The following is a 27286-nucleotide window of genomic DNA, read 5'->3' on the forward strand; positions in this document are numbered from 1 at the left end:
CTATCATTTAAAGGTCACGGGCAGGGCTACACGGAGGATCGCGATAGCGATTATTTCTCAAAAGGACCGTGCCGCGGTTGGACGCTAACCGGCGTTGGCGAAGTGACAGTGTAGTGAGACAAGGATTTTCTTTCAGGTTCAGAGATGTAAGTGTTTACATATTTCTCAAGCCAGATTGACAAAACTATAGATTTAAATTGAGATTAATCGCCAAAATTGCATCATTAGTTTAATTGATAATTAGGCCAGTTAGGGATATGAACCTTATCCTTCCTTTTCAAAGAAATGATTTAGACTTCTGATGAATCTGATCTTCGTCTATCTGATATTATGCTTTGAATAAATCCTTTTTTTTTCTTGAAAGGTTTATTTACACTCAATAAAATAAAACAAAATTAGGTCAATCCATGAAACAAGCATATATCTCTGAGCTTCAGGAAGGTTTGTTGAGTATAGCGGACCTAACTAATACATACATAAATTACCGGCTACTTAATAAACAATTAGCAGAGCAATATCCTAATTTTTATGAAATACTGTTTGTTTCTGAATTACGTTTTTTGAGTTTTTCTTATCGATAAATGGTAACAAAAAGCTGTACCATGGAAAATTTGAGTGCCCGATACGTCACGCATGCGTATTAATACCACTCGCGCAAATTTAAAACCTTCCATACTAAATCGTAAAGATCCGCCGGAACAGGTACTTTGGCCCTTTCTAGGGTTCCGTACCTCAAAAGGAAACAACGGAACCCTTATAGGATCACTGTCGTCCGTCCGTCTGTCCGTCTGTTTGTCAAGACCCATTATCTCGGGAACGCGTAGAGGTATCGCGTGTAGAAATTAAAACCATATATATTACTCAGGTCTACGGTCCCTTGAAGCTGTGAGAAAATCTAACTTCTAAGTTAACGTAAAAAAGATACGGCCGTTTATGCCGCAAAAAACGTATATTTCGACACTCTCAAGGGAATCAAAATTGATAGAGTACTTCCCGTTGACCTAAAACAATGAAATTTGGCAAGTTATATCGTCTTACTACAAATACAGGGAAAATTTGAAAACTCTAAAGTAAAAAATAAATTAATTAAATAAAAAAAATGTTGATTTGTACGTAACCCTCGGTGGCCGAGTCCGACTCGCACCTGGCCGGTTTTTTTATAAGTGGACAGCGGCAACATATTTGCCGGAAAGCGTGAAACTAAAATGCAAAAGAAATAGTTATTTGTTATAACAAGGGTGCAAAGTTGTATTTTACCCGCGAGTGTAGAATTGAAACACGAGCAAGCGAAAGGATTCTATAGGTGAACCACGAGCGAAGCGAGTGGTTCTAAAATAGAATCCTGAGCGTAGCGAGTGTTTCAACACACGAGAAGTAAAATACATTTGCGCCCGTGTATAACACAAAACTTTTCACCTCACTATAGCGAGGAAAATGCAACATCCACAGGCGTTAGATCATCTTCATCACTGGAATCACTCATTTCTTTACGATATTATAACAGAAAACTCTGGAAGTTGTGTATTTTTGCGCGAGTCGGTGAGAAAAGTTTTTTAGTAAAAAAATTGTTGACAATGTTGACATTTCTGACGTATGAAATGTCAACGATGCGTTTTGAAGTTGCATCGACTCAACTTGTGCGTTCAGAATTATATTTAACATCATTATAAAAAACAAACGTTTCTTATGGAATTTTAAGGTTTATGACTTAAAATCATTAAATAAAGCTAAATTTGGTCATTAGATTCTCAAACCATTTATTGAATGATAATTAATATCGAACGAATCATTATCATAAACGATTTACGTTTTGATATCTGTCAAGCTATAGGTACTTAAACACGCTCCATCCAAGGTCAAATTACTTTCCCCACTAGTGGATAAAACGCGTTTTTCCCCGCTTGTATTGAAGGATAAAAGACAACTTTTCGAGCTATTGAGGGGAAAAGAAATATATGTAGCACCATTCAAACGGATTAAATCGCATTTGTTGTGTTAAATACACATCAGTGGTCACATGGTAAAACAAATGACGTATGGTTAGTTTATGCTATTACGTACCCATCGTGTCCCACTGGTGGGCAGAGGTTTCCCCCTCTTCTATTCATCCCCGTTTTGTGCTAAGTACTTACATCTGGTTAGTCGCTTAAAAGGAGTAAGTTATCTCGCCATCGCTAATAACGTTCGAACTTCCAGAATAAAATTAACATCGGTTCTAACCGTTGACTCTTTAAATACCGGGAACAAGAATTTTGTGGAGAGGTATTTTTTTCAAAACAATTTACATGCAATAGGTACATTATGGATTTATTATATTAGATTATAGTGAATATGATGCATTTAAATGCAGGACATTATCAGTGCTAAATGTTCCTATCAATGATATAACGTTTTGAAATATCCCAATTTTCCAAAGTCTGTAACAGGTTATTTTATTTAAGCTTTCTGTTTTGCTGGAAGTCTTTAAATGAATGAATGATGAAAAGTCACTTCGGTCTATAACATACATGTCAACGAAAAACGTCGCCCATTAATTATGCCGTAATTTTAGCTAATTCCTGTACGTATTATAAATATTTATCCCAATGACTCACGCGAACCCAGTTTATTTGAAGTTTAATCTCCTTTTAAAACATCACGAAAAACAATTGTGTTTTGAATTTATTATTTCTTATGCATGTATTATGTACTATATCTACGTGAGAAGCTCGAACCACATCATACCAGGAGCGCAATTCCTCATTGTTATTATTTGACAGCCCGTGGAATGTGCAATTTTGCAATATGGCAGCAATGTCAAGAAATATTCTATTAAATAAAATTTATTATATTCTGCACCTATACCTATTTACCTATCAACTTTGTTCTATGAACTTTGAATGGAGTCCATCAAAGCCAACTCTTTACGGACTTTGTAAAACATAGTGTGGAAGTGACGTTATAAACGAAACGTCTTAGTTTCATAGAAATTTGACGTTTATGACATTTTGATATTTCCTCACTTTGTTCTTGCAAAGTAAATGCAGAGTTAGTTTTCCAGAGTTTAGCAGAGCCCTTGTCCCATGCCGTCAGCTATACTCAGACACAATCATTTTATCAGTAGAAAAAGGCGCGAAATTCAATTTTTCTATGGCAAGTCAAAACTTCGCACCTACATATTTTAAATTTGCTGCCTTTTTCTACTGACAAAGTGGGTGTGCCAGAGTATTACATCTTTAAATGAACTTGAATTTTTTCCAGTTTTAGTTATGCGATATGATTCCCATACGATACTGATCTTTCAGTGTCAAAAGTGACGTTTTCGGTTGAAGTAATGTCACTTTTGACACTGACTGATCATTATCCTATCGGAATCAGATCGCACAATTAAAAATCGAATTGGCCCCCTGACCTCTTAAAAAGAAATAATATGCAGAGGTGGACACAAACCAGAAACAATAGAGAAATAACTAATTTACAAATGTTTCTTAAAAAACGAATCCTTACATCCTGTATTCGTAAAAAACTAATTATATTCAGCAAAAAAACGCGAAGGCAATACGAATTTGTATGTATAAAGCAGTAATAAGTATAAAAATTTTAAGTTGAGTGGCTCGACGTCGACGTGGTCAAAGCACTAACGAAGCTGATACTCGTATCGTAAGTACGCATTAGCCCCTCTTTTTGTGGCTTGTCTTTTTTGTCAAGCAATTACAGTATTATTTAATCTTAAGTGATTTTTGTTTACAAAAAACAAACACAGGATAAAAGTATGGATTTAATTAAAGCCAAACATAACCCTTAATTAATTCTCTACCAACCTTTATTATAAATGCACTGTCATTGAAATACTAAGCTCGTTGCGAGCGTTAAACTAATTTTCCCACCAAATAATTATAAGCATAATTTTGACATTGATGCCAATTTATAGTGTAATTTTTATCCTGAAATAAATAAATCTAAATATAATCTAATCTAATCTAAAATACTGACTGCAAAAGAAAATCAAACCAAATCAATTCATAAAGAATGTTTTTAAATAGTTATCATTCAAAATCACCATTTCATTTTACCAGCCAACATAAGGAAACAACTCAACATTTGCATTTGATTACTTTGCCACACATGTGGATAATATCCAATCTTCTCATCAGTTTTTGAACAATCAAGAGAGCCTTTACCAGCTGGTGTGGTGAAATAGTTATTTGTGCAACAAGAGAGGAAAGTTGGTTTTTCTTTCGAGTGTTTATTTTGAGTCCCGAGAAAGCGAAAGATTCTATAATTGAATCACGAGCGAAGCGAGTGATTCTAAGGTAGAATCTTGAGCGTAGCGAGGGACTCAAAAACACGAGATGTAAAATAACTTTGCTCTCGTGTTGCACACATAATTTTTCACCTCAGTAGTGAGAACATATTAAAGGTTAAAATGTATTTCGAATTACACAGAATAAACAGAAAAAAAAAGTATTATAATATGTACGATACGATAAGATACGATACGATACGAAATGTAATAAAAGTATGAAGTTCATGGCCTTCACTAAATTAAAAATCTACATTGTTTCACTCCCTGGAGTGAGGAAAGTCGCACTTTCCTCACTCCAGGGAGTGACGAAAGTAGGCTTGTTCGAGCTGCTGAGGTGAAAAAAATATTGTATTGTATTATCTCATTTCCCAAATGACCGAGACAGATTTGTTTTTTTTTTAAATTCTACGCAATATCTAAAATTCTAAAAGAACGGTGTATTATAATGGCACTCGTTACCTACGATTACTTAATAAAATATAAATTATTAATTAATGTACATAATTTTATTGATTATATGCAAGGTTGTTCTTATGCCTTACTTTATTTGAAAAAAAAAACGTGCTTGGGCACGAGATTGACATCAGATGGGCGATAAAAATAGGTATAATGATTATACAGTTTAATTGTTAATGCTCACAGTCATTACACAGTTTATATGTCATAAGTTGAATAAAGGAATTAAAATATTCTCGGTAAGTACTCTGTTTATAATGGTGATGGAGAATAAAGTGTTTTGGTTCTTCTGTTTTATACACTTTTGTAAAATTACCGTTGACTACTAGAAAAAATGACCCACATATTTTCATCCTTTGGGCAAAAATAATGATTGTTAATTGGCACCTGTATAGACAAAAGTTATTAAATACCACTTAAATTTACTAGCCTCACAGTCTGATGGCGTCAATAATATATATAGTATATAAAAAAATACAATCAAACAAAAATAGAAAACGTTATTTGTATGGGTACAGAGTTCTCGTGACAAGAAGTCAGGTCGCATCACGAATGCTCAGCTGTCACTGTGCTGCGGCATACTAATAATAAGGAAAAATAGTTAAAGAAAAAAGTTTAAATGGAAACATTATTAAAATTATAAAAATTAACAACTCCCAACGCAATGAAACGGGTGAACCCATTTCGATAAAACATGTCTAAGAACCAACGTTAAAAAATCTGCTTTAAAAAACCGGCCAAGTGCGAGTGGGACTCGCGCACAAAGGGTTCCGTACTATTACGCAAAAAGCGGCAAAGAAATCACGTTTGTTGTATGGGAGCCCCACTTAAATAATAATTTTATTCTGTTTTTGGTATTTGTTATAGCGGCAACATAAATAGATCATCTGTGAAAATTTCAACTGTCTACCTATCACGGTTCATGAGATACAGCCTGGTGAAAGACAGACAGACAGCGGAGTCTTAGTAATAGGGTCCCGTTTTTACCCTTTAGGTACGGAACCCTAAAAACCGTTTAAGAGCTGCGGTGCCACAGACGGGCAGACGTACCACACACACAAAGTGGTCAAACATATAAAACCTTTCTTTTGTAACGGGGGTTAAAAAAGGGATTGTTTCCCTATTATTATTTATTCCTAATCGTTTTCGTGTCGATGTTTTTGAAGAAGTAGCAGTAAATACTTATATAGTTAGCGTAAGGTACCAGCTTCATAGTAAGGTAGAACACCAGGTGGCTCGTCTGCTCGTTTTCTTCCTATTACATAAAAAAAAGAACAACTAACTACGTAAAGAGAGACCTAAGCCCTCCCTCACGTTAATAGGGAATGTAAAACCGGTTTTTATTTGTTTGAAAATTCGGTTAATATTCGGTTAAAGTCTAAATGAATAGTCAAACAGTTGTGTTTTATACTAGCGACCCGCCCCGGCTTCGCACGGGTGCAATGCTGATTATACATATAAACCTTCCTCTTGAACCACTATCTATTAAAAAAAATCGCATCAAAATCCGTTGCATAGTTTTAAAGATCTATAGCATACATAGGGACAGACAGACAGCAGGAAGCGACTTTGTTTTATAGTATGTAGTGATAGTGATACAAAATTTAAGTAGTTTTATAGTTGCAATGGATAACTTATTTATTTATGCTTATGTTGACAGTCAGTGCTAAAAATTGTCTCATCTATCGATAATTACAAATGAGGAATATCTAGTTATTAAGGTTTGACGCAAACTATCCTTTATTAAATCACATTTAGAAACGGGTCTATCGCGAATTTATTTTGTTACCTTTATTTACCGACGTTTCGACACAGGTTTCACTGGTCGTGGTCGCGGCTAACTGACGTCCCAGCAACATGTCAAAACAGAGATTTGTGTGACTACCCCACGAAAAGTGCATTTAAAGTTCGAGGTAGACATCACATTTTCAAACCATTTTGCATTTTGCATTTTTGTGTCGAAACGTCGGTAAATAAAGGTAACAAAATAAATTCGCGATAGACCCGTTTCTAAATGTGATTTAATATGTGTTTAAACCGCGAAAGTTTTAAATGTTATATCCTTTATTATAATGTCAATACGCAATATTTTTCAAGCCTATATTCTTATTATGTGATTTTTGCATAAATATAAATATTAAACACGTCTCATAATGTGGTTCAAGCAGAGGCAAGGACACCTAAATAGAACCGTTTTTCCCCCGAAGGGAAAAAAGTTTTTTTCGGAAAAACGGTTCAATTAACTGATTTTTCCATATAATAAAAATTTGGTTTTGCATTCTCTACTAACGTACACATAAAAAATGGCTAACGAAATTACTACAACATAATATATGTAAAAGGGCATTTAAAACCAAATTCGGGCAGGGCATAGGGCAGCCATATTACTCATATTAGACGTTACAATAAATTTATTACAGGGTCCCATCTTTAATACAGGCAACGCACTTATAAGTCTTATAACCCCTCTGGTGTTGCGGGTGTCCATGGGCTAAGATAACTGCTGCCCCTAAAAAAATTGAATAACGTGTATTTGTCTGCAAACTGCACATAGCATTAATAACAGTACATCATAGCATTCAAAATGTGAAAGCGATTTTTACTTCAGAGGGGACTGATCTAGAAAGCTACGTTATTAAACCAGCTTCTACTCCACAGGTCACATTTTCAGTTCAGAAAAATGTGAATAAATGTATTACCTTCGTATGTACCTATGTAAATGGAGTATATACATAAGTAAAATCCAATGATGACTCGATGATGTTTTGACAATTACTATACTGATTTCAATGACTATTTGAAGGGTACACGGAAAGAACATGTCGTCACTTTTTTTTTTAAAATGAGATTTTAATCTTTGCATCTTTAATCTCAAAATGTAGAGCTTAACCGCATTAAAGAATTTCACGGTTTAGACTCACTTGTTTTAGTGTGTTTAATGTTAGTATGTCTCACAACAGTTTAAATTAGCTTAACCTCAATGAACTATTAGTTACAACTTTTGTTACCGCTACAATTATAAATATTTTTTCTCACTTTAAAAACACCTATATACATGAAAATAATACGGTTAATTACCTACATCGTTCCTTTCAAACCGCGATAACTCAAAATGTTGTCACAGTGACTAGACATGTTCTTTCCGTGTACCCTTAATTTGGTATAAATTGATTTCACTGACTAATTACTAAAATGTATATTTAGGTACTTAAAATAAAACGACTAAGGTCTTACCTGGCTAAACAAACACTTTACATGCAGAATTTGTAAAAAAAAAAATTTTTTTAAGGTAAAAGTTGATTATGATTTGTTAGTACATAAGAAGACAAGCATATTACGGGTAGGCATTTCGTTAAAACATGTCAACTTGTTTTATCAACATTTATTGCACAAAACAGCAATGCACAATGGTGTACAAATGGTAGGTTGTGGTTAAATGCTATATCCCATGCCAAAAAAATCAAGGTTTAATCACATTTAAAAGAGAGCATAATCTACTATTTTTTTCTGGATACAGTTTAATTAGTCTTGTTAGGTAATGTAATGTTATATAAAATGCTGACCTATTATTGCAATATTTTGAAACTACACATACATGTACAAACAAAAACACTTTGTTATCCGTATATCGCCAGTCATACCTGAAACAATAAAAAATAAAGTTAACAATTTTATTAAAATGTATACTATTAATTTTAGGTAATGAATTCATCGTTTTAAAATGTTTTTTTATTTATATTATTTCATCATTACCACAATAATAAGACAAAGTTACGCGCGTGTATCATTTCGTTTCCCGTGATGGCGCCTCCTGAATAAACAATGTACCTACCTATGTTAGATTCAGATCATCTATCTTTAAAGCTTTAAAGAGGTGTTTATTCAAAAGCTTTCTGATTTTTAATATTAAATTGACCCGTTTTGCTAAACAGGATAATTTCATACATTTTTAAAATCAATAATTACGTCTTTAATATCACAATCCTATTCATAAATATCACTTAAATATTCATTTATGTAATATATATGGCAGCCGCGCCCCAAATAAAAAAAAACATCAGCTCAGCTAGCAACTTCACAAATTCCAGCCAGCTATAAAAGAACTTGAACTTGAGCTTTAAGAGTCCCCGGCAAGTTTAGTTCTCCATACAATACAAACGTAGTTCCGCTCTCATTGTAAACGACTAGCTAGATTGCTTTGAAACTTTGTAAGTACTTACAATAGGATAAGGTAAATCTAGGTCTGTAATTAGTTTATGTAGCTTCAGATACAATAGTAAAAAAAATACAGCGAATTTAAGTTTTTCATACAAAACTTGTTTTTGCTCTATTTCGTTTGTTTTATATACTAGAGCTATATAAACTAATTACAGACCTAGATATACCTCGTGTCATTGTATGTGCAAAGTTTCATTACAATCCAACACGTAGTTTTAAAATGAGAACGAAACTGTTTGTATGGGAAGTTGAAATTCAGCCGAGCTAACCGGGGACTCTTAAGAAAAAGAGAACGTGTCCAGTCGCGCTACGAGGCTACTGCCCTCGGATGAGACTCAAGGACAAAACGTCTTATTAAAAAATATAAATTACTTATTTAAAAAAAACCCGTACAGTGACACGTGAGGAAGACTATCCGTGTTGACAGTAACGATCAATTGTTGTCCTATCAGGTTGAATTTACGGGTCTGCTTTATATTTGCAGGGGGTCGTGGGTCGGTACCGGTACTTATGGGTAACTGTTGAATTTAAATTTTTTAATTACAATCGTAGGTAAATAGTGAATTTTCGGAATCGTACCAGATTCTAACAATTCCTCTGCTCTCAGATTCGTTTTATTTCACGAAAAGGTACTGATTGCCAGGATAGGGTATGAAAGTTAGGAGCATTAATTCTTTAATAAAATCTGTTTTTTGCTCCTAATTTTTAAAATACCTAAACAAAAAATATAAAAAAGGCCATCGTAGGGGCATCGCTATGGTTAATATACATCAAATTATGCAAAAACATTTTCCACTGTGTCAATATCCAGAGAGGAAAATGAGGACTAGGTTTGTATAGAGAAGCGGCGTAGGAAGTAAGAAAAATGTCAATGATGCCACACGTTATTTATAATTAATTATGAGTTTATTAATTTATTTTTTATTTTATTTATTTAGAACACATTAGTCATATATGATACATATGTCAAAAGTAACTAGTAGTAGTGTCAAGTAGTTTATGCTAATATAAGTAGTAGATACTTGATAAAACAATAATAGCTTTTATAGTTTGATCTTATATATAACTTAAGAATCCTCGTATTGCTAATATTTAATACAAGGTATTTTATACGAATGCTGAGCCGCTTTTTTTTAATTACTTGTTCCCCACACGGGAACTTTACCGTAACCGAGCTTGATATTGGAAAACTATCAAAATTATACAATTTCAAGACCTTTGTGAAAAAAACATATAGAATTGAACACAATCTTGTATTTTAAAACCGGTGTCCAACACGAGCCGCTGTTTGCCGACCCCTACTCTAGATTGACATTTGATACTCGCAATAACAAAATCGATAACTTTATAAAAAATTTAACATAATTATGTGAATTGTCATTTGCGCAACTTGTGCAAGCATACACACCCCTCATTGCTCATAGCGATGACACGTGTCATTTTTGATATGATAATGAGAAATTGATATTAACGGCAATCAACGACACAAATAATATGAATTTTATTGCGTTAGATTACATATCCCATTACTTAGATAGTAGGTATGTCGTGAAGGTCCAAAGATACATTCCGAGAAATTTACAGGAAAATCACTCATATTAAATACTCAAATACCTATTTATTTTGTTACAAATTTTACAAAAATATTGTGTGACAAACGTCAAAAGTGGATTTTTAAACGTTTAGATAATCCAAACTTTTTGATAAGTACAGTCGCCATCAGATATATCGGAGCGGCCAAGGTGTTCACAATATCTGAACACACACTCTAACGCCCGGACAATAGAGGCGTGTTCAGATATTTGTGAGCGCCTTAGCCGCTCCGATATATCTTATGGCGACTGTACCATTGTTGCGTGTACTCGTTGCTAAAACAATAAGAAAATGCTTAGAGATCAACACAATAGAATTAATTAATTTTAGACTAATTACAGGTCCTTAATTACGTAATTATTTTAAGCAATTCATTGACTCAAAAACGTCTGAACGGATTTGGTTGGTTTAAATAGGGCATAGATAATTAAGGTTAATGGTGCTATATTGGTGCTAAACGTCATAGTATTAATAGTGTTTTATTATGTTGTCCCTGTCACGCGATATTATATAATATTTTATAACAGCCAACGTGGGAGCACCATAAGAACCTGGGCTGGAATACAAGATACGTTTTATCCCAGAATGCACCCCATAAATAAGCGGTGAAAATATATGTTAGATTATACAAGAGTTCTGCAAGGGTCGGAGAAGGGATTTCAATTCCAATTCTTTATTGATAAAAAAATAACTGATTTAAACTTTCACGATTTTTATTCATTATTATTCACAACGACGAATACAAACAAAGAACAAACAACTCGAACAAAGTCATGGGAAGAGGCTAATTATTCATAATCACAACACTGGTATTTTCCATTAGTCCTGTAAACTATCTGAATTCTGATTGCTTCGAAGTTTTCTTCTTATCTTCTGCCCGCCCAGGTAAATAAGACCTATCTTTTCTATTTTGAATCTTTTTTCTGACATTAAAATTGCAATTGTCCTGTGTTTCAGGTTTTTGTGGGCGACGAGAGGTTATTACACCTATTCAAAAAGCTGCTTGACGGCTACCCATTATTATTTATGTACCTGTCCCACTATGCCCCTATTTAACCACGGTGACAGGTGCGATAATTGTAAAACATCAATGTTGCTGACGTCACAGGCATCCATGGGTTACGGTTACCGCTTACCATCGGGCGGGCTGTATTCCTGTTTGCCACCATCATTGTATTATTTAAAAAAAACGTTATTATATCGGCAAAAAACAGGTACGTTTATGACGATGATGATGACAATTGTCACAAGATTTATAAGAATTTTTGGTAATTCTTGACAGGAAATGAGTTCTGTGTCGGACATTTTGCGACAATTGTCGTGTTTCTTGTGACAATTGTCACTAGAGTCGCAAAATAAGTACTTATTTATTGGCGATATAATGGAGTTTTTTATTATTAAAATGTTGGTGGCAAACAAGCACACAACCCGTTCGATGGTAAGCGGTTACCGTAGCCTATGGAGGCCTGTGACGTCAGTAATAGTGATTTCGACAATTGTCGCACCTGTCACCGTGGTGAAATATGGGCCATGTCTAACAAAATTCGCGTTTAAAAGACACACTCCAATTAAAATCTCGCCTTCGTCGCTTTGCACGTTGCACGTTTAACAATAAAATCGCGTGAATAATTACATTTGCATTCCTGAGTCATAGCGTCAAGGGCGAGGCCTGCATCGAGATGTAAAATCAACCGGAAAGTTATTAAACTTAGCATACGCACATTTGTTTGTTTATTTTATATCGAAGCAAAGCAAGAGCAAAGATGTGCCACAGCTTGGCAATTACAGCAGGGCTTATAATAAATAGTTTGTTAATTGTTAAGCTGCGGTAACCATGTGCTTAAGGCGAATAACTTTCAAAACGGAGGTTCAACATGAATAGGACCAGAATATTGTCTTCGGTTCGGTTCGGTTTATTAATTCATGAAATAAAGTTTATTTCATAAATGGACCATTTAGTTTTCTTGGAACCAAAGATAGATATAACTCCGTAATAGATGGATATAGTCTAAGGAAAAAACGTGCCTTGAAAATCACGAAAATTTGATTCTCGATCAGATAGCGCCACTAGCTTTGGCCTACTCTCGTATAGAGGGCGTTGACGGTTTCGTTTGCTATTTATAATTTTAACGCATATCAGTGGAAGAACATGGGTCATAATCATATAAAAATAATTAATGCAAATAAAAAAATCATTTATCCATATTTAAATACATTTTAACGTAATTTTATAAATCTTCATTTTTAGTTTTAAAGTATGTCGATAGATGACAGTGAATTAACAGTGGTTACAAAATTTACTATGACAGTACCGCTCTATCTTATTATATCCTCTTTGTTAGAACTTATATATCCTTTACTTTTATATCCTTTGTCTTTCTGGTACCTTGTTGTACATTTTGCTACATTTGTCACCCTCTTTTCACTTTCTCCTCTCATCTACTCAAAGGTTAACTGGAAGAGATCCCTCAAAGGGTTATAAGTTCGCCTTTGTACATCTTATTATTTGTACCATGTAATTTTTAATATGTATTTTTGTACAATAAAGAGTTTACTACTACTTACTACTACTACTTATGACTTATAAACGAAACTTGATTTAATTTAAATAAAATCGAAATACTAACAACTCAAAAATGACGTATGCCACTTGAAAGGTTAAGATTAACATTGTGAGAAAACTGAACGAATATTTCCCCTCTTGTGAGGTCAGAGGATAGATACTTTCGTAAAATTTTGCCTTAACTGATTTTTGTCGGACTACCACATTTATACTCCTTTAATTAGATGGAAAGAATTAACTTAACAGTATTTCAGCCACTAAGAATAAGTGAAATAATTAAAACTATCAGATTTTGCCTTTGCACCAAATTTGTACGTAGGTATGTTTTGTCCGTTTGTTCAAAGATAGATATAACTCCGTAATAGATGGATACAGTCTAAGGAAAAACGTGCCTCGAAAATCAAGAAAATTTGATTCTCGATCAGATGGCGCCACTACCTTTGGCCTACTCTCGTAGAGATGGCGTTGACGATTTCGTTTGTTATTTAACAATTTTAACGCATATCAGTGTAAGAACATGGGTCAAAATCATATAAAAATAATTAATATAATAAATGCAAATAAAAAAAATCATTTATCCTTATATTTTTTTTTTATATTTTTAGTTTTAGTTTTAATCGTGTGTCGATAGATGGCAGTGAACTTACTGTGGTTACAAAATTTACTATTATGACAGTACCGCTCTATCTTATTATATCCTCTTTGGTTTGTTGAACTGAATCGTAAAAAATGCAATTTAGGGATACATATCATAACTTGAGTTGCATCGAACCAGCCTTATGCCGGGGCCACACTAACGGGAAACGGCGGGAAATGCAGTTGATTATCGCGATAATCCCAGTGTGGCCGTCTGGCCGTATGAAAAACGTCGAATTAACGCGATAATTAACGCGTTAGAGATCAATCGGCCATCGGGTTTTCCGCGCCAAGACCCGTATTACTATATGACGCACATCGTCGTCATAGGTTAGGACCTAAAATCATGACTGACATGTACGTCACAGAACCAATCATAATATTATTACTGAGTAAGTAGTCTCAACAACATATACCTACTTAAGAGGTGTTTTTTAAAACATTTCATGTATAATTAAATATATTTGAAAATATTTGTCGTACATACCGTACATTATGTATAGTTATGAAAATTTAACGAACGCATCTGTCAATTTTCGGGGGATCATGAACTCTCGAGTTCATGGTCGAATTTGATTGTACGCATAGAGAATACGTATCAATAGAGGGAGATTGAAATTGGTATTGTTTTTACACCTAAAGACAAGGATTTATAAAAAAGGCAAACCTTATAATTATGCTTACATCAAATCATTACAATAGATAAATATGCAATAACATATATCGCTGACATATCAAAATCGTTGAAAGATAACAACATTGCAATAGATCAATAGAATTTTTGCGTAACATCAATTATGATATAATATAATGCACCACCTGTCTGATTTAGTCAGAAATGCCGCCCGTCCGTCGCTTCGTCATGTAAGTTTTCCATTGTCATTAGAACGCATCAATGAAATCAAAGAAATATAAAATAAAAACGGTGCTCTTCTTTAAAAATGCAATATAACACTGATATCGTTTCTAGTAGGCAAATTATTAGTACATTACGATACAAGTGCGAAATTCGCAACGAGTGGCGATAAATTAAAACTCGACCGAAGGGAGTGTTTTAAGTCGACACGAGTTGCAAATTACCTATTCGCACATGTATCGTACAAGTACATATAACACTAAGTTATCGACATAGTTGCGTAATGAGCTTATTATCGCACTAGTGCGGTAAAGTAGCACCATATGTACTGTCAAAAATATTACGCAATTATATTAGGTATATGTATTTGACTGTATTTAAAATAAATTATTTTACACCGTGCAAGAAATATAGCACCAGAAGATTAATAGATAAACGTAGACAGCAGTTATTTTTACACACAATTTATATTTTAAAACCCGTATAAAACTATAAAGAGTAGGTAATTTGATCGTGACGTCACATGCTAGTGTTTCATATAAATTCCACATTAGCAAAATCGTTTTGAGAGTTCGAAAAAGAAACTGATTTGAATAGTAGTCAAATACCCTATTGAATTGAATTATTGTATATTTATATTCCGACCAATATTATGTATGTTTATCGTATTACAATAGTCAATTTATGTAATGTGTATTATTTATTTATTTATTTATGTCGAATATTTATTGTTTCAGTAGGTTACAGTTACTTTTAACATCCAGTTACCTAATCGAGAAATTTTTCCCAGTAATGAAACCAATTCAGATTGATTCTTTCATTTCTCGCCTGCTAAGCGTAAACCCTTATAATTTCAATTTGTTCAAAAGTCATTCGAGCTGATTTGTGAACGGTTATACAACTATTTTTGTTGAATTTAATACTATAGGATATATGTATGTCTAAATAGTATGCAAAATAGGCTTCTTAATAGGTAGTCAAACTCCTCAAAACAACCGTAGTTATTTAAGTTTTCATTTATTATTACTAGATTTCAGTGCACGACAGCGATAAACATGAATAAAAAATTTAAACAAATAGCACACAGAATAAAATTTTCTAAATTTTCACAGGCCTATTTTACTGGGCCATGGCTATCGCAGAACATTTATGGAATTATACTTAAACAGATACTTATGTCATCAACATCAACGCCCAGTTTCCTGCGTCAAACGCGTTATAGACCTGTACCGCTGGCTATATTTTGACCCCTAGGTTATAAAAATATTAAAGTCAATTCTGTTTTCGCTTATGAATACTTTGTTAAGATGTAAATCTTACATTTTGTTTTGTGTCATATATATAATTTGCTTTTCTAGTAATTTGTTATTTTGTGGTAATTATTTTTTATTTTGAATTATCTTGGAGAAAAAAATATTCGAGAGAACACATGTAACTGTGTTGCATTTAGGATAGTGTTTTTAGTGTGAAAACATAGTTTGTGTCAATTACGTCCACTGCAATCTGATACTATGTCATAATATTCTAAATGACACAAAAAAAAATTAGAGTTAAAAAAATTACTTAGGTCGAATTTAGTCGTTTAAATAGGTCCATTAAATGATTTTGTGTCTTATTAAGGCATAGCTTCATAAGATATTTGATGATTTTGTTGTAACAGGCTGTCACCGTTACAAAAGAATATTAAAGATATTAGAGTTCACATCTTATTAATTTGAAATGCAAGATAAATAAGATGTATGAATTTGTGTCACTTCCATCCACTGCATAAACAAATATTACAAAAATATTATTTGCGTTCAAACGAAGCTAGCGGGCGGTCTGAATGGGCAACGGAGGCCGTGCAGGGTGGGGCCGCGGCGTGACCTTGCCGTACGCAACGCATGTTTACTTCGCCTGTGCGCCAAATTAACGCAACTTATTCAAAGAAGTTACGCAAACAACACAACAACAAGCAACAAGCAAGCAAAGAATGCGTCGAATTATCTTTTACCTATTTAAAACTCATAGATATTGTACAATGTCACCATTATGCAAAAGAACTGTAAGTACATGTTTGATTTGCGAGCGAGCTGGCAACATTGCGCAGGGAAATCTTAAAAATATCGCGTTTACGTGAACGCCACATACATTTGTGACAGTGATAGGGAAAAGGTACCACTAAAGTAAAATTTGGTTATTAATACCGTGACTTTCTTTCATTCTTTGATAAAAAAAATTGCTATTTATGCAACAAGTGCGGAAGTCATCTTTACGCACGTGTATCATACAATGTTTTACTATCCATTGTGCGAGTAAATAAAAAAACATGTCATGGCAAATAAGTTTAATTATTAAAAGGAGTGTTTTAAATCGACACGAGTTGCGAATTACTTATTCGCACGTGTATCGTACGTTTTACAGTACATATGGCCCTTTAAACTTTCGACATATGCACGGTAAGTGCTCTTTTCCGCACTAGTGCGAGAAAGTAGCACCATATGTACTGTAAAAAAAAATTGAAAACAAAAAGCACTAGTGCGGAAAAGCAGTACTTTCCGCACGATATGGCTCCGTAGGAAACGCACTTTTCGAGCACATGCATTGTAAAAAAATATATAGGACTGTATCTCCTAAACCATGCGTCGTAGCGCAAAAATAATAAAATTTTCGTTCCCCTTTATGTAACCCAAAAGTAATACATGAAAAATACAATGAAAAAAAAAGAAACAAAATCTTTATAGGGCTGTATTAGCTGTATCTCCTATATCGTGCATCGTAGCGCAAAAATAATCAAATTTTCGCTCCCCTTAAGAAACCCTTAATTAAAACTTTAAAAAAAACCAGGAAAAAACTTTATAGAGCTATTATAGCTATATATATAGATATAATATCTCCTAAACCGTGCGTGGTGGCGCAAAAATAATAAAAATTTCGTTCCCCTTTATGAAGCCCCAAAGTAATATACTAAAAACACAATGAAAAAAAAGAAAAAAAATAACAAAAAAACTTTATAGGGCTGTATCTCCTACACCGTGCATCGTAGCGCAAAAATAATTAAAAAAATCCCTTTAAGAAACCCCTAATTAAGATTGAAAAACGCAAAAAAGAAAGAGGAAAAAAAATCATTTTAGGGCTGTATCTCCTAAACCGTGCGTTGTAGCGCAAAAATAATAAAATTTTCGTTCCCCTTTACGGAACCCCAAAGTAATATACAAAAAACACAATGAAAAAAAAAACAAAAAAAACTTTATAGGGCTGTATCTCCTAAACCGTCGTAGCGCAAAAATAATCAAATTTTCGTTCCCCTTTGTGGAACCCCAAACTAATATACAGAAAACACAATGAAAAAAAAAACAAAAAAAAAATCTTTATAGGGCTGCATCTCCTAAACCGTGCATCGTAGCACAAAAATAATCAAATTTTCGTTCCCCTTTAAGAAACCCTTAGTTAAAACTTAAAAAAAAACCAAGAAAAAAACTTTATAGAGCTATTATAGCTATATATATATAGATATAATATCTCCTAAACCGTGCGTGGTGGCGCAAAAATAATAAAATTTTCGTTCCCCTTTATGCAACCCATAATTTATATTTAAAAAAAAACGCAAAATTTAAAAAAAAAAAACATTATAGGGCTGTATCTCTTAAACCATGCGTCGTAGCGCAAAAATAGTTTAAAAAACCCCTTTAAGAAACCCGTAATTAATACTTAAAAAAAAAAACAAACAAAAACCAGGAAAAAAAACTTTATAGAGCTGTATCTCCTAAACCGTGCGTGGTACCGCAAAAACAATAAAATTTTCGTTCCCCTTTATGCAACCCATAATTTATATTTAAAAAAAAACGCAAAATTTTAAAAAAAATCTTTATAGGGCTGTATCTCCTAAACCATGCGTCGTAACGCAAAAATAATAAAATTTTCGTTCCCCTTTATGCAACCCATAATTTATATTTAAAAAAAAAACGCAAAATTTAAAAAAAAAATCATCGCTGCTATGGCTGTATCTCTTAAACCATGCGTCGTAGCGCAAAAATAATTTAAAAAACCCCTTTAAGAAACCCGTAATTAATACTTAAAAAAAAACAAAAAAAACCAGGAAAAAAAACTTTATAGAGCTGTATCTCCTAAACCGTGCGTGGTACCGCAAAAACAATAAAATTTTCGTTCCCCTTTATGCAACCCATAATTTATATTTAAAAAAAACGCAAAATTTAACAAAAAAATCTTTATAGGGCTGTATCTCCTAAACCATGTGTCATAGCACAAAAATAATAAAATTTTCGTTCCCCTTTATGAAACCCCAAAGTAATATACAAAAAACACAATGTAAAAAAGAAAAAAAGAAAAAAAGAAAAAAAACAATAAAAAAATCTTTATAGGGCTTTATCTCCTAAACCATGCGTCGTAGCGCAAAAATAATAAAATTTTCTTTCCCCTTTATGCAACCCATAATTTATATTTAAAAAAAAACGCAAAATTTAAAAAAAAAATCATTATAGGGCTGTATCTCTTAAACCATGCGTCGTAGCGCAAAAATAATTTAAAAAACCCCTTTAAGAAACCCTTTAATACTTAAAAAAAACAAAAAAAAAAAACCAGGAAAAAAAACTTTATAGAGCTGTATCTCCTAAACCGTGCGTGGTACCGCAAAAACAATAAAATTTTCGTTCCCCTTTATGCAACTCATAATTTATATTTAAAAAAAACGCAAAATTTAAAAAAAAAATCTTTATAGGGCTGTATCTCCTAAACCATGCGTCGTAGCGCAAAAATAATAAAATTTTCGTTCCCCTTTATGAAGCCTCAAAATAATATACAAAAACACAAGAAAAAGAAAGAAAAAAATAATAACAAAAAAAACTTTATAGGGCTGTATCTCCTAAACCGTGCATCGTAGCGCAAAAATAATCAATATCCGTTCCCCTTTAAGAAGCCCCTAATTATGATTTAAAAACGCAAAAAAGAAAAAGAGAAAAAAATCATTTTAGGGCTGTATCTCCTAAACCGTGCGTCGTAGCGCAAAAATAATAAAATTTTCGTTCCCTTTTATGAAACCCCAAAGTAATAACAAAAAACGCAATGACAAAAAAAAGAAAAAAAAAACTTTAGGGATGTATCTCCTAAACCGTGCATGGTAGCGAAAAATAATCAAATTTTCGTTCCCCTTAAGAAGCCCTTAATTAAGATTTAAAAACGTAAAAAAGAAAAAGAAAAAATCTATATAGGGCTGTATCTCCTAAACCGTGCGTCGTAGCGCAAAAATAATCAACTTTTCGGTCCCCTTTATGTAACCATTAATTTATACAAAAAAAAACGCAAAAAAAAGTTTTTTTTTATAGGGCTTGATCTCCTAAACCATGCGTCGTAGCGCAAAAATAATTAAATTTTCGTTCCCCTTTATGAAACCCCAAAGTAATATACAAAAAACACAATGTAAAAAAGAAAAAAACAATAAAAAAAACTTTATAGGGCTGTATCTCCTAAACCGTGCGTCGTAGCGCAAAAATAATCAAATTTTCTTTCCTCTTTATTCAACCCTTAATTTATATTTAAAAAAAAACGCTTTCACTAAACTGCTGTAACTCGGAAACTTAGAATCCACAAAGGGGACTTTACTAAATTATGACACATATTAAAGCCTGACCAGTAATATATGATCATTGTCAAGAGGGCGCTGTTCATTCTCATGTATAGGGTGACAGTTCAGTATAGTATGAAAAAATATTGTATTTAATGAACATCATCATCAATGTAATTAATGTTGCTTGCCACGCTTAAACATAACAAAAATCACAATAAATTGCGTCTTAAAATAAACTTAAAAAGTCTACTAAAAATCGAAACAAAAGTAATTTTTAAGTCGCTGATGTGACATTCTCAATCAATAGGTAGGTACCACTTTGTCGTTTACCATAAAGACGAAATTTGATTATATCTTTATACAAATAACCTGTCAGAGAAAGTGGTACCTTTTGATTAGGAACGTCACAAATGTTGGTCAGTATGAGGAGTGCAGCCTACAGTTTATTTTTAATTATATTTATATACCTACTACGGTAAGATTGATAAGACAATGTAATTATGCCTCCGAATGAAATAAATACACTGTATCGCAAAACTAAGTGGCGAGACAGCTCATAATGCCATCTCTTGGTTGGTCTTAACTTAACAAGGGTAAAGGAGATAGTATTAAGATCTCAGTCGCCAGCTGATATTGCGGCAAGTATAATAAGCACCCCACCCGCGTAGGTACCCTTCCCCGCGCACGCCCTTCTTGCTCAATTGAGTTTTATTTTGCCAGATAGTAAAAAAACCGTGGATCAAAATGACCCAAATTATGAATGATGTCTCAATGTGGTATTATAATATTATAGACGTAAACTTAATAATATGAATTTTTTTTTGTGGCAGATACAGGGTGTTAATTAGAAAAAATTTTTTTTTAAATAAAAGCGGTGGATGAATTTGACACAGATTTGTTTGAATAACATATAACAATGTTCTGTAAAGTACAACACTTCACTTACCGACTCTAATATTTTTTTAGGCGTTTTAGGATCAATATTAGGTATTTATTAAATGCCATTATACCCGTGGATGAAAATGACACAAAATGCGTGTGTACGTCGGAAGCCACTTTGCCTTTACAGGGAAACAAAAAATTTCGTCTCGAATATTTTTTTTACAGAATGCTGATTGAAAAAAGAAATACCTAAATTTCTACCTAAGCAAATACCTAGGATGACACAAAATATTATTTTTAGGTTTAGTATATGGTCTGGAAACTATATATAAAAAATAAGCAACATTAATATTCTTATAACCTCAGAAGTTATTGGTACAGGTCTATTAACTTAAAATGTGTAATTAGGTTATTCCCAGGTCTGCCACGCTATGTATACCGGAAAACTTACGCAATCGTACACCTTGTTCTCATACCATAAGTTACACTGTTGAACGAGTTTTTAAATGCAGATACGGTTGATGTGTTGGGCACATTTGAAAGCATCACTTAGGTAGCAAGGTTGTTCTCTAAACCTTATATTAGGCATCACTTGCATCGTTTGAAGGTACATACAAATTGCACTTGACACTCAGCCAGGCGTGTCTGCGCGCGTGTATGCTGTAATTACTTACTTAGTAGAAATAAGAGATAGTCAGCAATGTCAGCATGGCCGAACTACCTAGTCGGCTCATAAGTTCTGTCATATACATAGTATCAAATAAAATCAAAAGTTTAAGTTTATTCCGTATAATTTGTACAGCGTTTGAAAGCTTATAAACTAGAGAATCTAAATGTATAACATTTATTCAAAATGACCGCCATAATTATCTACACAGGCTTGAAGTCTTCGTGGCCAGTCGTCAATGGATTCACGCACCACTTTCATGTCGATATTGGCCACTGCCGTAGCAAGAGGTTTTTTTAGCGAGTCTAGATTTGCATGAGGTTTTGAGCACACCTTTTCCTCTAAATACTGCCATATTTTATAGTCTAAAGGATTAAGATCTGGGCTAGAGGAGGGCCAATCTTCATGCCGTATAAAGTCGATTTTATTGGAGGCGAGCCAGGCTTGTGTAGACTTTGCCTTATGGGCTGGAGCAGAGTCCTGCTGGAAAACCCAATGCTGGTTTAGAAACATCGTATGGGATAGTGGTTTCACAATATTAGTCAACACCGTGTCTTGGTACACTTTGGCACTAGTTTTTACTCCTTTCTCACAAAAATGCATACTAGTGACGCCCGCATAAGAAACTCCCAGCCAAACCATCACAGATGAAGGGTGATGACCTCTTTGAATACGGGGAATGCTATTAGACGCTTCTTTACTATTGCGAGCGTACACTCTATCATTTTGTTTATTACAGTTTTCTTCTATGTCAAAAATTTTCTCGTCCGAAAACAGTATACAACGGTGCTTATTTTTAGCGTACTTCTTCAATAAAGCTTTAGATCTTTTAAGCCTTAAAGCTTTAAGCCGACCATTGAGAAGATGGCCAGTTTTTCGTTTATAAGCACGAAGTCTCAGGTCTTGATTAAGCACTCTTTTCACCTTGTTTTTGCTCAAACCCATCTGGAGGGCCATAACTTTTTGTTTCCTAGCGGGATTTCTGGCAATGCGTGCCCTAATTGCTTGTACAACCGCTGGAGTCCTAGCTGTACGCGGACGACCGCTTCTTTTCTTGTCATTTAAACTAGAGACCTCACTATCTTTCTATGGTACGATACACAAATCTTAGAGAGAATTTTAAATTTTCAAGTAGCTTAAAAATTTTAGTCGGCGAGTGACCACAACGATATAGTGCAATTATTGCGGTACGGCTATCTTTAAGCGTCCACTCCATGTTGAAGAAAACAGAAAATTGCAAAATTATACTACTCAAATATTTAATAAAGATTCGAAATTCAAATGCAGAACGGTTTTTGTTTTAGGAGTTCCAAATTTAAATTTTAAAGGCCAGTGACAGAACTTATGAGCCGACTAGGTATATATAATCTTGAGGTCGAAGATGGAAGCGGTTTTATAGGCAAACTCATATTAAATTATTGACTACACTAGGCCAGTAACATCTAACATTTTTACTATTTTTAACTATTTGAAACTGTTTTGCAGTTTTGATTTGTCAATGAATTGAGATAATATAATAAATAATGTTTTATATTCGTTTCAGATGAAACATCAGCACGCGTCGATCGCGGCAGCACTATGGATATTGTTCGCCGCCTCCGCTGCGGACGGCCAGCTTGTGAACCCAGTCACCTCTCTGGCCAACTTCCTGAACGAGGGCGGCCACCAGTACGACAACGAGCCCCCTGACCAGTCCGAGCTGCTCCAGGAGTACGACTACATCATCGTCGGCGCCGGCACTGCGGGCTGCGTCTTAGCTAACAGGCTCACTGAAGTCAAAGCATGGAAAGTTTTACTAGTAGAGGCCGGAGTGAACGAAAACTTTATCATGGATATTCCGCTGGTCGCTAATTACTTACAGTTCTCGTCCGCCAACTGGAAATATAAAACAAAAGCATCGTCAAAGTATTGCGCCGGATTCGAGAACAAACAGTGCAACTGGCCCCGCGGCAAAGTGGTGGGAGGCTCCAGTGTGCTAAATTACATGATTTACACCAGGGGATCACCCTACGACTACGACAACTGGAAAGCGATGGGCAACGAAGGCTGGGGTTGGGACGACGTACTTCCCTATTTCAAAAAGGTAGAAAACTTCAACATACGTTCATTCAACGACCCCAAATATCACGAACAGGGTGGCCACGTTAACATTGAACATGCGCCTTTTCGTACTACAAAAGGAAAAGCGTGGGTAAAAGGAGCCCAAGAGTTGGGTTTCAAATACGGCGATTATAATGGTCCTACTCCAGCCGCGGTATCGTTTTTGCAGCTGTCTATGAAAAATGGAACACGCCACAGTTCCAGTCGGGCCTACTTGCACCCTATTAACGGAAGAAAAAATCTTCACCTATCAAAAGGAAGTTTAGTGACCAAACTGATTTTAGATGACAGCAAAACCAAAGTAATAGGTATAGAATTAGAAAAACATAATATGAAATACACAATATTAGCGAAAAAAGAAGTAATCTTATCGGCTGGAGCTCTTAACACACCTCAACTGCTGATGTTATCAGGAATAGGACCAAGAAGTCATTTGGAAGAAATGAAAATACCTGTAATAAAAGATCTAGCAGTTGGTTACAATCTGATGGACCATATCGCCGCTGGAGGGGTACAGTATATAGTACGGCCACAAAACGTATCTGTATCTACAGAATATATATTTAATCATTTAGATGTGGTTTTTAAATGGATGAGAACACATAAGGGGATACTGTCCATACCTGGAGGGTGCGAAGCTCTGATTTTCATGGATTTGAAAGACAAGTTCAATACTACGGGATGGCCCGACATGGAGCTGTTATTTATAACCGGTGGACTGAATTCGGACCCATTGCTGCGCAGAAACTTTGGTTTTGACGACCAAATATATACTGACACCTATGGTCCGCTTGGCAGAGCCGAGACATTCATGGTATTTCCCATGTTAATGAGGCCGAAATCGCGCGGTAGGGTGATGCTACAGAGCAGAAACCCTAAAGCTTCGCCTTTATTGATTCCAAACTATTTTGACGATCCAGAAGATCTGCAGAAAATTGTGGAAGGGATAAAAGTTAGTATTCAAATAGCGCGACAACCTTCGATGAGGAAAATGGGCACAAAGATGTACGACGTACCGATAGAAGAATGCTTACAATATGGTTCCTTCGGAAGCGATGCATACTTTGCGTGTCAAGCGCGGATGTTTACGTTTACAATCTACCACCAGAGCGGGACTTGCAAAATGGGACCAAAGAACGATCCGACAGCTGTAGTCGACGCAAGGCTAAGAGTACACGGAATTCAAAATTTAAGAGTGGTTGATGCCAGTGTGATGCCTGCAGTACCGTCGGGGCATACGAATGCCCCCACTTTTATGATAGCGGAAAAAGCAGCAGATATGATCAAAGAAGATTGGGGTAAATGGAGATGACCGGAGTAAAAGTGTGTGCCACGACTTTCGAGGCAAAAATATTATGGTAATAATGGGGAAATAACATTATAAGTTCATTAGGATGAAAAGTTTGTTGCGAACTTTTTTTCGAAATCTACTTATTTTTATGACGCAACTGTTTAGTCATATAATAAGTAGTTAGGTAGATGATAATGATAAATTTAGAAAGAAAGATCGTCAAAACAGAGGTTAGACCATTCGGAATTCTCCGGGCGAGGTTTTTTCGATGTGTAGACCTCGACAGACCTCGATTTTGACACTCCTAGATCTGCCTGAAATTTTATCAAACCTCATGCGTTTTAGTCAAAGCCCGAATTTGACTAGTCGATCAGAGAATTGCGACCAAAGCACATGGATAATCTCAAAAGAGTTTTCCCAAAAAAGGAAGATAGTGTCACGTACGATACCTACTAAGTAGTACTAACATATCGATTTACTACTTCAAGTAAGTACTTCAACCTTAACTGTAGACGCCTAGATTGCACTCGCGGCAATAAATAATCTGATATGTTCCCAATCCAGTGTAGGCGTTATATGTATAATTTATGGAAAAGTCAATTGTATGAATAGACGCAATATATTATTTTAAATAAGTGTGAAATAAAAGACAGCGCAATTTTTTATAACTTTGAAAAATTTAAGTTTCTAAACATCCTAGTTACATTACACCCAATATTTTTATCACATTTGGTCAAAATAAAGACAGCTGTTGAAAATCACTGAAGTCTGACAATGTTTGGTTGATATGTAATGTTCCTGTTTAGCAAGTTTACGTTTATTATGTCGTTATTCATAAAAGTTCAACAAGCCGCAAATATCTAATTATCTATTATATATTCACATAATATAATAGTTTGTCTTCCATTGACAATTACACATTTCTGTTTGTTGGCGTTTATGTTTTATGAATAATGGGTTACATTTTTAAATAAAATAATTAAGAACTGTCATAGATGTCATATATTAAAGAAAAAGTGACGAAGCCCTCCAGTGGTGAAGGCCGGATTCGAACCGGCGTCTTTAGCTATCGCGACTAACGCCATGAACCCCTAGGCCACCCCGCCACGGCGGTGCCCGTCCGAATTTCTCGACTATATGCCATCTTTGATCTTAGTAAGACTAGGCGTCTTTGACCAGCTCTAAGGGCAAGCAGTGCGCGCTTGCACCTCCTAAACGAACTCCTTACGGATTTACGTTGTAGCGAGAGAGAGACTGGTGCTGCCATCTATGAACAAGTTTGGGAACAAATCAAATAAAAAATAATAATTATTAAGATTAAAGAATTACATATAAACTCCCTGATGGGAAGAAATTATAATGATACCTAGAGTACTTACTATTACTCCCGGGCAGGAGCCATCCTTACCGCAACTGTGATGAAAAAGTAAGTTACGAGTAACAACTATTTATTGACACTTATTATTTGTAACAAAACACGTAATTTATTATATATTTTTAAGTAGGAAATGTGTTAAGATAAGTATGAACTGGGGCATAGCAAGAATGTTCTGATGTGTGTCTCTGAAACACAGGTGTTTTAAACCAAATAAAGAAATGCCATAAAGCGATATATCTATTTATTTATTAACCCGAACAATAACTTTTTAGAGGACTTAATTTGGGTTATTACCACTAGTTCCCACCAAGTTGTTATAGTGGTAACAACTGAGAATATATAAAAGAATATTTATTTGTAAACATTGAGATTTTTTTCACGTTTTACCACTAGGAATAACAGAAAAAATCATCCCACCCAGATACCACTTAGGGCCACTTGCACTTTAATAACCCGGGGTTAACCGGTTAAACCTGGAGTTACCATGGTTACCAGTACAACTTGACACTGGTTGACACGGTTTAACCGCTTAACCCCGGGTTAGTGGGATGGCGCAAGTGGGTCTAAAGTGAGTTGGTGGTAACTGCTGGATATATTTTTCCAGTAGTTACCACATAGTTAATACCTATACATAGTTACTGTGTGTGTATCCCTGAAAGGGATAAGTTCGCCTTTGTACAAATGATGCGTTTTTCTCGTTTTATGTTTCTTTTTGTACAATAAAGAGTTTTACTACTACTACTACTACTGTTAATTATTTTTCTCAGTTGTTACCACCGGGGACCGGTGAGAAAAAAA

At 34.6% G+C, this 27286-nt stretch overlaps 2 protein-coding genes across 6 annotated transcripts in view; one reads left to right on the plus strand and one right to left on the minus strand.

Moving 5' to 3' along the window:
• Positions 1–25154, plus strand: LOC134750187 (glucose dehydrogenase [FAD, quinone]-like). Of its 2 annotated transcripts, none has more exons than XM_063685315.1 (2): positions 1–146; positions 23263–25154. In XM_063685315.1, exon 2 carries the CDS (start codon positions 23263–23265, stop codon positions 25129–25131), a length of 1869 nt encoding a protein of 622 aa, XP_063541385.1. In that variant the 5' UTR covers positions 1–146; the 3' UTR covers positions 25132–25154. The 2 variants fall into 2 exon arrangements, with proteins under 2 accessions (XP_063541385.1, XP_063541384.1); XM_063685314.1 differs by lacking the exon at positions 1–146 and adding an exon at positions 14464–14615.
• The window catches only part of LOC134750242 (flotillin-2), a 470025-nt gene that overhangs the window by 395272 nt on the left and 47467 nt on the right, over positions 1–27286 (minus strand). The gene's annotated exons all lie outside the window — the stretch shown is intronic.

This window comes from Cydia strobilella, chromosome 19 (genome assembly GCF_947568885.1).
Source record: "Cydia strobilella chromosome 19, ilCydStro3.1, whole genome shotgun sequence".
NCBI classification, from domain to species: Eukaryota; Metazoa; Arthropoda; class Insecta; order Lepidoptera; family Tortricidae; genus Cydia; species Cydia strobilella.

Bases quoted from the DNA above. Each gene is read 5' to 3' on its own strand.
- LOC134750187 (XM_063685314.1), top strand. From the start codon at position 14,562: ATGCACCACCTGTCTGATTTAGTCAGAAATGCCGCCCGTCCGTCGCTT. The intron at 14,616-23,262 runs GTAAGTTTTCCA...TATTCGTTTCAG, and splicing joins CCCGTCCGTCGCTTCGTCAT to ATGAAACATCAGCACGCGTC.